The sequence below is a fragment of the Hippopotamus amphibius genome, chromosome 10 (assembly GCF_030028045.1).
Source record: "Hippopotamus amphibius kiboko isolate mHipAmp2 chromosome 10, mHipAmp2.hap2, whole genome shotgun sequence".
In the NCBI taxonomy this organism is placed as follows: domain Eukaryota; kingdom Metazoa; phylum Chordata; class Mammalia; order Artiodactyla; family Hippopotamidae; genus Hippopotamus; species Hippopotamus amphibius.
Window position 1 is genome coordinate 23,569,199 of NC_080195.1, and position 10,967 is coordinate 23,580,165.

At 45.5% G+C, this 10,967-nt stretch overlaps 1 protein-coding gene across 2 annotated transcripts in view; it reads right to left on the minus strand.

Annotated features, from left to right (window-relative positions):
* The window catches only part of GSR (glutathione-disulfide reductase), a 44,484-nt gene extending 35,727 nt beyond the window's left edge, over positions 1-8,757 (minus strand). For both annotated transcript variants that reach the window (XM_057696723.1, XM_057696722.1), the window contains exons 1-2: positions 8,737-8,757; positions 7,989-8,624 (exon numbers count right to left, since the gene is read on the minus strand). In XM_057696723.1, coding sequence (XP_057552706.1) covers positions 7,989-8,624; positions 8,737-8,742 — 642 coding nt within the window. In that variant the 5' untranslated portion in view covers positions 8,743-8,757. The remainder of the gene's footprint in view (positions 1-7,988; positions 8,625-8,736) is intronic.
* Positions 8,758-10,967: the final 2,210 nt, after the last annotated feature.

The following is a 10,967-nucleotide window of genomic DNA, read 5'->3' on the forward strand; positions in this document are numbered from 1 at the left end:
AAATTCTCTGTTGCTACCTTTCACAAAGAAACAGGAACTCTGAGGGATTAAGAGGCCTCTCTTTTTCTGGCCCTGCAGATGTGGTGGCTTCTGAGGCAGAGGGCAAAACAATACTACTAAGACTGATGCAAAAGATGAAGCAATCAACAAGGTAAGTCAAATGACCAACTTCAACAATAGGATCTGCCTATCTCAACCAACCCCACCCTTTCTGATCACTCCTTTCTTTGGCACTTACGAACGAACATAGGCGTGCCGCATTTTATGAATTCTCAAAGCGTGAAACAAATGAGGATTCTTTTCTGGTTTTGAGGGGTCCTCCTCAATACTGAAGGAACGAATGGCAGGGTTCCTTAAACTGAGATCTGCTTTTAGTAAAGGTCCATTTAAAAATGCATGTTTGGGACTTCCTAGGTGGCGCAGTGGATAAGAATCCGCCTGCCAGTGCAGGGGACACGGGTTCGATCCCTGACCCAGGAAGACCCCACATGCCGCAGAGCAACTAAGCCCGTGCGCCACAACTATTGAGCCTGTGCTCTAGAGCCCAAGAGCCACAACTATTGAGGCTGTGTGCCACAACTACTGAAGCCCACGTGTCTAGAGCCTGTGCTCCACAACAAGAGAAACCACCTCAATGAGGAGCCTGTGCACCACAATGAAGAGTAGCCCCGCTCGCCACAACTACAGAAAGCCCGTGTGCAGCAATGAAGACCCAAGGCAGCCAATAAATAAATAAATAAAATGCATGTTCGACCTTGGGACATCATACTAAAATAAGTGAAATAAGCCAGTCACAGAAAGACACTGCATGATTCCACTTCCATGAGGTATCTAAAATAGTCAAATTCATAGAATTCAAACAGTGGAACAGTGGTTGCCAAGGACAGGGCAGGTAGGAGAGTGCAATGGGGATTTACTAATCAATGGGCCCAAAATCTCAGGCAAGCAGGATAAGTTCTAGAGATCTGCAGTACGCTATACCTACAGTCAACAAGACTGTCCTGCACACTTAGAAATTCATTAAGAGGGTAGATTTCGTGTTAAGTATTCTTACCATAAAAAAGAAAAGCAGGTTCAGCCTGCTGGGGATATAGACATTATAATATCCAAGTACACGTGATCACCTCCAAGTTGGTTGCTGATTTACATGTTGCTGAGTAATTGTTTTCAGCCTAGATGAATACAAAAAATCTACCAAGTGGCCTGTTTCTCAGGCCTCTTTCAAATCCCCCACTCCTCCTGCTGGCCTCTTCAACTGGTGTGTACAGCACAGTTCACAGTGACTTGAATGATCAAGAAGGCTTTTGCTAGGTACAAACTTCAGTTATAAAAAAAAAAGTCCTGGGGATGTAACGTACAGCACGGTGACTATTGTTAATAACACTCTATTGCATATTTGAAAGCTGCTAAGAGGGTAGATCTTAAAAGTTCTCATCATAAGAAAAACTATGTATGGTTAACAGATGTTAACTACACATTTATGGTGATCATTTCGCAAAATACACAAATATCAAATTATTATGTTGTACACCTCAAACTAATACAATATTATATGTCGATTATACTGCAATTAAAAAAAAAAGGGTTTTGTCTGGTAATCAATCCTTACTACCTGTCATTGGTAACAACCACACACCTACACCACAAGAGTTAGTCTTTATAATAGAATCAGTATACTCAGCAAGAACACTGGAACACATGCTCTTATAGGCCCTGGAGCAAAGGGAACACTAAGTTAGAAAGAACTTTTTCCTCAAGCTGACTCTTCCCATGTTTCTGTGGGCGGAGAACTGAACTGCCCTGAATCGCAGAGGCAAAGCTCCCAGAAGGCTCTAATTCACCTTGGGTTTGGGAAATCCGTGCATTTCTCCTCATCTGCACTTGATCATGAGAAGCATTATACAGGCAGACCTTGGAGATATTGTGGCTTCAGTTCCAGATCACCGAAATAAAGTGAATATCACAAGAGTCAGAGTCACACAATATTTTTAGTTTCCTAGTGCACATAAAAGTTATGTTTACACTGTAGTCTAAGTGCAATAGCATTGTCTAAAAAAAAAAAGCATGTAACTTAACTATGAAATTATTGCTAAAAAATGCTATCATCTGAGTCTTCAGCAAGTCATAGTAGTAACATCAGAGATCACTGATCACAGATCACCATAAGATATAATAATGAAGAAAAAGCTTGAAATATTGAGAGAATTACAAAAATTCAACAAAGAAACATGAAAGAGCAAGTGCTGTTGGAAAAATGGTGCCAACAGATGTGGTCATCGCAGGGTTGCCACAAATCTGCAGTTTGAAAAAAAAACCAAACAAAAACACACACACAAAAACCACAAAAAAACCCCTGAAGAATCTGCAAAGTGCTATAAAATGAGTTATGCCTATATTTACCTTTTTGGAGACTCCCAAAAACTGAACTGGAAAATTATCTCATGTATTTTTCTGCCCTCAGAAATGACTTAATCGCAGTAGGCAATAAAAGATCACTTATTTTTCATTGAATCTTAGAAACACAGATGACTTCTTTCAGTTTCCCTTTTTTAATGCCTAACCTAATACTACTATTGTAGTTTTTTGCCTGATCCAGGAAAAAAAGATTAATTTAAGAGTGGAATCATGCTGGGGACTTCCCTGGCAGTCCAGTGGTTAAGACTCCATGCTTTGCACTGCAAGGGGTGTGTGCGGGTTTGATCCCTGGTCGGGGAGAGCTAAGATCCCACATGCCGCATTCAGTGCAGCCAAAGAAATAAAAAAAGAGTGGAATCATGTTATTAGAGCTACCTATGCCTCCTGACCCAGTTTATCCACTAGAAGTTTAGCAGCAGTACGGGCTCTCATTGCTTATTTCACTTTGAACTTGAGGGGATCAAAATACGCCACCCCAAAATATGCTCCTTTGGCATAAAAATTATTTTGAGGCAAAGACAAACAGCAGACACGGGAGGAACTCTGCTCTCCCCCTTTCTGCCTAAAAGCAAGGCTCGAATTTCCCCTTATGAAGGTGTTTCCCACCCCATCCTGTACCAGCAGGAGAAAAACCCTTATCACTGGAGATGGAAAGGTAGCACCGAGATGAATCTGCACACACACAAAACACCCTTATTAAAGTAACCCTGATCTTCCATTAGTTTCCCCCCATGTATGCACCTTCCCCACAATTTACTACCTCTAGAAGCCCAAACCCCCTTTCCTTTGTCTGATCACATTTCCACAATGCGTCACCCTTTGTTAAGTTGGTATTAAGCTTCCAGGAGTAAGAGTTCCTTTTTCTCCCCACTTCTTTTCTGGGACACTCATGTGTGCACATGAAATAAACCTTCTCTCCCATAATCTGTCCATTTTCCGTTTAATTCCTAGGCCCCACCTACTGAACATAATGGGTAAAGAAAAAGTTTTTCCTCCCCGACAGAACACAATACAGGGCAAAGTTATCTCATACCTGAGCTTAAGAGTTAAAAGTGATAAATTCCATCAAAAAGTGAACTCTGAGGTATGCCAACAAAGGTGACGCATCTTGAAAATACCTGTCCCCTCTGCAGGGGGCTACTCCACTGTATCACAGAAGGGGGGCAAAAAAAGCGTCCAGGAAAAGGAAAACTGAGGAGGAGTCAGAAAATCAACGCAGTCACCCCATGTAGACACCCTTGGAAGGCATGAAGTTATGAAACCAGGAGACGACTGACTCTAGGACCAAACTCATTACCATCTGACCCCCACAACTGTGCAGGGGTCACCAGATTCATTCTAATGCTTCCACAGGGTTAAAGTCTTCGCACAGTTCCTGCTTCCCATGAAACCCCCAACCCTGAGTCTGGCTCAGATACATCAGAATCAGACTGGGGCTCTGCAAAGATACACCTGCTGGGGCTTCACTCCAGCCCTGCTAGATCAGGAGCTCTCAAGAGGAGACCCAGCTGGTAGATTCTAAAGCAGGTGTTTTTAAAGTAAATGATGACTGGTTCCCAAGAGGCAGAAGAAGCATCCTCCGCTGTAGCTGAGAAGAATGCTTAAAAATGTTCATCAAGTCATAAATTACTCCACACAGTTACACTGAAGCCATGGTTTCTGACAGCTGGGCTGCTAATTCCACAGGTTAGTCTAAGCTTGGTTTGCTTTCAACCACATTTTAGCTGACACTCAATTTGCTCCTTGGTAAAAATGAGGGTCCTGGGCTAGAACAATGCTTCTAAATTCCTGTAAGGATCTGTGTGAGTCCGATCCTTAATGAAATGAAAGCAATGGGGCCCATGCTCTGTTTTTATAAAGCTAAAAGTATTCAATTTAAAGGACAGTCAGGACATCCCTGGCAGTCCAGTGGTTAGGACTCCACACATCCACTGCGGGAGGTGGGGGTTCGAACACAGTGGATTAACTAAGATCCCACAGGCTGCCCCCCAAAAAAGTTAAATAAAGGACTGTCCTTTATTTGAAATTATAAGCTCCTACTTGTATTCAAAAAATTGTTCTCGATAAAAATGACAGTGATAGAATTTTTTTAATGGTCATTACTCTAAAAAAATTAAGTCAGCAAACTCATGTTAGTGCTTCCTATTAAAAACAAAAACAAATACAACTACAGTCAGACTAGATTAGTAGATCTCTAAAATCACTTCCAACTCCATCACTCCATGAGTCTTAAGTTTTCATGGAGGAAAACTAAAAACAAAAACTTGAATTTTTTTATTTGTTAAAAAAACTGCATGGTGGGACTTCCCTGGTGGCGCACTGGTTAAGAATCCACCTGACAATGCAGGGGACACGGGTTTGATCCCTGGTCCAGGAAGATCCTACATGAGGCAGAGCAACTAAGCCTGTGCACCGCAACTACTGAGCCTGTGCTCTAGAGCCCTAGAGCCACAACTACTGAGGCTTCCTGCTGCAATTACTGAAGCCCACACACCTAGAGCCCATGCTCCACAAGAGAAGCCACCACACTGAGAAGCCTGCACACTGCAACAAAGAGTAGCCCCCGCTCGCCACTAGAGAAAGCCAGAGTGCAGTAACGAAGACCCAATACAGCCATAAATAAATACGTAAATACATAAATAAACCACATGGAAAATTTAGAAACTACAGACAACTACAATGTAAGCTCCATGAGGGTGGGGATTTTTATCTTTTAGCTTTGTTGCTGTGACCCTGGCATCTAAAAAAGTTACTGTATACCCGGCATATTAATAAATGAGCTAATGACGAAACAAAAACAAAACATAATCCCGTTCCCTGGAAATAACCACCATCAGGAGGCTCTAATGTGAAACTCCAGTGGGAATTCATCCACAGCAACTTAAAAATTTTACCAAGCTTTAGAATTAACATACTGTATTTAGGGTAAAAAAAAAAAAAAAAAGTGGTTGGCGAGTCAATAGTAAAGAAACGTCTATCTGACTTTCCCAAGGGACATCTCTCAATGGTATGTGGAGTACAAAGCCACTTCTACTGTGTCACTCTCCTGCTCAGAACCCTTCCACAGTTCACTGAGCTTCCAGAAACTCGACATTTTTACTACCATCCTGCCCATCAGCTTCACAGGAGATGCCTTCTGCTCCAGTCCAATCTGATTACACAGCATAGCCTGCCTCTGTGCTTCTGCCCCTGACCTACCCTGTCAAAAAATGATATTCACCCAGTTCAACTTCACAAACATCCCTTCTCTGTCCCCAAACTATCATTGTGCCCAAGCAGAAGTGGTAATTACAACTCTTCTCTCAACTACCATAACAGCAATTAATACAGACCCCCTCACTCTGGGATTGACAGTCTACATTTTGCTCTCCCACCGTATGGTAAATTCCTTGAGGGAAGGGACCTTTATCTTACAAATGTTGGTATCTACCCTTTTCTCTCAACTAGCCCCAATTCAAATACTTGGCACTTAGAATAGGAGAAGTGAGGACGAGAACAAATGAAATATGCTTCAGAATGCCTCAACCTTCCCTACACCTGTTTGAAAATCACTGCACTTAAGAAGTTTATTATCGCACCTGTGGCTAACCCAGATAACTAGACTCCTGAGACAAGTCTGAATGCATGTCTTATCAATTGGTTACATCTTCTCTGATAGGTAATGCGTACTACACCCTTCCTTGTATTTCAAAACCAAAAGCCAGTTTGAGAACAGCCCAAATGGTACGTAATAAAAATATTAAATAGGGGATTTACCCCAAGAGATCAATGCTTACTAAAAAATAAAAGTTGCTGCAGCAGAATGAGATAAGCAAGGCCAGGCACTCGATAAGGAAGCAGTGAATGGCTGACTCTTAAGCTGTCCTTTGCTTGCTCTTGGAAGTAGCTGATCTCTTAACACATTCATATTTCTAACAGGAACCTAAAAATGGGCTCAGCCCCTTCTTAATACCAGTGGAACCGGGCAATGCCGAAGGATGTCACAAGCTAATTAGGACACACACTGGGAAGGAGGAAAACAGCAAAGTAGAGAGGGACAAAGATGACCAGTTACCAAGTGATGTCACCAGCTGTCTGGGGAGCCTCTTAGTGGCACCCCTCCATCTGCTTTTTGCAGAGCCAGACTTCTCCTAAGAGTCTGTCTGGACTAAGGTGTCAAGGTGCAAGTTTGTAACTAACAGGGATTTTTCCTTTCCTCATTCCCACTTCCATTTTGAACTTAAAAAATGAGCCCTGGACACTGGAGACAGCCCTTTCACAGATGTTAATTTTGAGTTTCATTCACATATGGTTATTTTTTTATACATATAAATTTATTTATTTATTTATTGGCTGCGCTGTATCTTCATTGCTGCACGTGGGCTTTCTCTAGTTGCCAAGACCGGGGCTACTCTTCCATGCGGTGCCTGGGCTTCTCACTATGGTGGCTTCTCTTCTTGCAGAGCACAGGCTCTAGGCGCGTGGGCTTCAGTAGCTGCGGCTCGCAGGCTCTAGAGCGCAGGCTCAGTAATTGTGGTGCACGGGCTTAGTTGCTCTGCAGCATGTGGGATCTTCCCGGCCCAGGGCTCGAACCTGTGTCCCCTGCACTGGCAGGCAGATTCTTAACCACTGTGCCACCAGGGAAGCCTCACATATGGTTATTGAGCAAAGTCTTTGTTAAGGTGATAAGAGCTTGCAAACATATGAACCCATTTCTGCCCTTAAGGAGTTCCCAATGTAGTGTAATTTAAGCCATCCCCAAGTCCAGGTTACTCTTGGATACAACATTTTAATACTAACAGCAAGAACTTCACCCAAATCTTGTGACAGAAAAGCACACACCAGTAACTTGGGAACTAAACTTTTTTAAATGAATAGTTTCTCAATCGAGGATTTACAACCCTCTTTTGGGGGGAGGTAGTTTTTAAATCCCCCCAAAACAAAAGGTCTGTAAAGTCATTTAATAGTAAATCCTACATCAATGTCAACAGCAGTTGGTGATTCTAACCTTGGCTGCAATTCAGAATCACTCAAAGCCGAGGCTGCGCCCAAGCAGCAGAATTTTTCAACTCCTCAGGTGATTCGAATGTGCAGCCAAGAGCGAGAACCACCGCTGTAAGTCATTCTGCCCTTGAAACTGAAGGGAGAGGACCGGGATCCTCATTCAAGGACATGGGCTCCATCCTCCCTTCCGCCCTCCCCACGGAGACACAGGCCACCTGCAGGTATTCCAGATGCAGTTTTATGTTTCATGGACCTGGTGATAAGATCGAGCATGGAGTACAATACCCTTCCACCCTGAGGCGTGAGGATGCAGGAAAGTTATGTTAGATTTAGCCACCTCCAGCCAGCGTTATTATCACACCTGCGCTGATACAGACGCAGGCTTAGCCCCGTGGCTGCGGAAAAGCCCCTCTACACTTCTCTCATCTAAACCCGCCGCGATCCTGACTCCGACCCGCGTGGGAAAGCGGACGGCGCAGCGTGGGAGCCCATCCTTCGGGTGGGGTGGGGGGGTCGCACTAGGCAAGAGCACAGGCTGTCCCTGCGGAGAGAGGCGGGGAAGAAGCGGGGCTGCGGGACGCGGTACTCACGCAGGTGCCGCCCAGCTTGTGGCGCTCCACCACGGCGGCGCGGGCGCCCAGCTCTGCCGCCCGGCGCGCGCTGGCCAGCCCGCCCGAGCCGCCCCCGATCACCAGGTAGTCGTAGCGGGCCACGCCGCCGGTGGCGGGCGGCGGGCACGAAGGCTGCAGCTCCTGCCGGCACGCCATGGCGCGGGAGAGCGCGCGGGCGGGCCGGGCCCGAGGCGGCGTGCAGCGGGGAAGGGCGCGCGCCACCCGCCACCAGCCGAGCCCTGCGCTCGCGCTCGGAGTCCGGGCCAGCAGGGCCATGCACGCGGAAGTGCGCGCCGCGGGCTGGGGGCGGGCCCGGGGGAGGACGGGGGCGCGGCGGCCCCAGGCCGGCGCAGCCTCACGGTGACTAAGCACTCCGCCCGCGCGCGGCGGGGGGCGGGGAGCGGGGAGCGGAGGCGGGGCTCCGCCGCGCTGCTGGACCCGGGCCCGAGGGCGCCCAGGAGCGGGGGGTCGCTGCGCTCCTTCCCGCAGCGCGCGAGCCAGCCTGCCCTGCTCCGAAGGCGGATCTCTTTTCCGGAATCTCTCTGCCTCCGTCTTCGCTCCAGCACCTGGGTCCCCGCATCCCAGCGGCATCAGCCGAATGTAGGTTTCTGAAGGCTGATGGGGCGAGAAGGATGAACGCCCTTTTTCGTTACCCCGGCCCTTCCTGCGCGGGCCCCTTGGGAGTTGCCGGTGGCGCCGACTTCTCCAGGAGGGGGGACTTACCCACCTTCATTTTGAGGGTGATGTTTCTCAGGTTTCTTCCGCAGACCACCTGATCCCCGCTGGACCCTAACCCAGATCGACTAAATCGGAACCTCTGGGGCAGGGCCCCAGCAACCTACATTTTAACCTCTCCCCCTCCAGCTTTCAGGTGATACCTAAGCACATTTAGTTTGGGAGGCTTTAAAACAAATGTTTTTGTGTTCCACAGGTGAAGCATAAAATTAGCTTAGAGATGGGGACACAAAAGCATTTTCCTCCCAAGCTGTAGAGATCTGGAGCTACCAACTGCGCAACAAAGTAGTAAGTCATTTTGTGTGGCCGGCGCCCACCACCCACAAGGCTGAGAGCATTGTGGGCAGAGGAGTGAGGGACCAGGTCCCAGAAGCTAGGTCCAGCACGCTGAAGGGGAAGGCGAACCAACCACACACCGGTTAGAATGGTATCCAGTTCTTTTTAAGTGTTTTTGTTTGTTTTGCTTTCCTGGTTAAAAAGTAATAGAGGGAAAGAAGGGAAATATCCTCCTGCCACTAGGCTGCCGTGTAATAAATGTAGACGAAACGACAGAGTTAGAAAAGTCAACATTTTATAACTCTCATAGTGATCACTGTGTCATTAAACATCAGTGAGTGTTAAAACCACTGGGTGAAAGTTTGATGAGGAAAAGATTATTTACACAGTCAGAATATGTCCCCACAGATTGCTTATTGAGCATGAAGGGGAAAGTGGTGGCTTTACAGTGGGCCACACACCACCTTATCCAAGTGGTCAAAGGCCAGTGATGAGACAGCTGTCATCGTGTGCCTGGTGAGGTGATGCAGTAAGAAGCATACAATTTCACTTATGTAATATTGCTGCTAAAAATCCATAATCTGAATCTGTTCATGAGGTAACACTCAGAAAAAGCCACATTGAGGGAGATTTTACAGATAACTAGCTTGTATTCTTTAAAAGCTGTCAATGCCTTGAAAACAAAGCAATGGTAAGGAACTATTCCAGGTTAAAGAAGATTGAACAATTATGAGAATGAAGGACAAGGTTTGATCCTGGATGGGATTCTGGATGGGGAATTTTCCTATAAAAGATAATTGGTGAAATTTGAGTATGGCCTGTATAATATGTAACAATACTACATCGATGTAAGTTTCCTGAGTTTGAGAATTATACTGTGGCTAAGTAAGAGAATATTCTTATTCTTAAGAAACATGCACAAGTATTTAGGAGTAAAGAGTCTGAGTTAGAGAAACTTGGTTTCATATCCCCCCACAGGCGCTGTCATAGTCACTTAATCCCTCTGAGAGTCGGTTTCGAGACAGGCCTGTCAAACAAAGAGAATAACTTAGAGTGGAGGAAATGAGCTAGCAATACTGGAAGTAGTAAGCAGAGCACTACCAACTGGCTGAATTGTAGGCAGCTTAAAGGGTGTAATGGGAAATGGGTGGAGTCCTGGAAAGCCTTGCTAGTAGCCAGGCTAAGGTGTTTACACATTACTCCACAGGCAGTAAGGAGTCTCTGGAGATTTCTCAGAGGTGTCTTTCCCTAGAAATATCTGAAATGGATCAGAAATGGTGACGCCGGCAGTGTAGGAGGCAAAGGTAATAGGTGGCAGTACTGAGAACAGACAGGAAGAAACAGATTGGACAGACGGAAGGAAGTGAAATTGACAGATTGGAGGGAGGGTACATGAGTCAAACATGACAAATCTTCAACCAGGAAATATGGGAGGGCTATGAGGCCATAAAGCAGACATAAAGGAGGTAAGGGTCTATGTCTCTGCTAGTTTTAATGGAGGAAAGAACTTATCACCTAAGTACATAATCCCATGCAATATGTTGAAACCAAACATTCATAAGGTATTATTTGGGGCTATAATATTTTACATTCATGGAAATGTTTTTCCTTGTTGAACTTCTGACTTAGGTGGGAAGGGGAACGAGTAGCCACATCCCTAGCACTTGAAGACTTCACACTGTATCTAAACTTTCTCTTCTTCAAGCAAAGAAATGTCAGCTAAAGTAAAAATTTAGTCAGTGTAGTTAATAAGAGGTAGTTTCAAGATGATATTAAATGCTGAGAATGAAAATCAACTAAGTTAACATTCAAGTGTGGCAGTCTTATGACATCATTATAAACTGGCATAATTGGTGAGGAACAGCAGAGCCTCCCACTCCAGCAGCCACCTGCTTCTTCTCTGTGTATGACTGTTTCTGTTTTGTTGTGTTTGTTCATTTGTTTTAT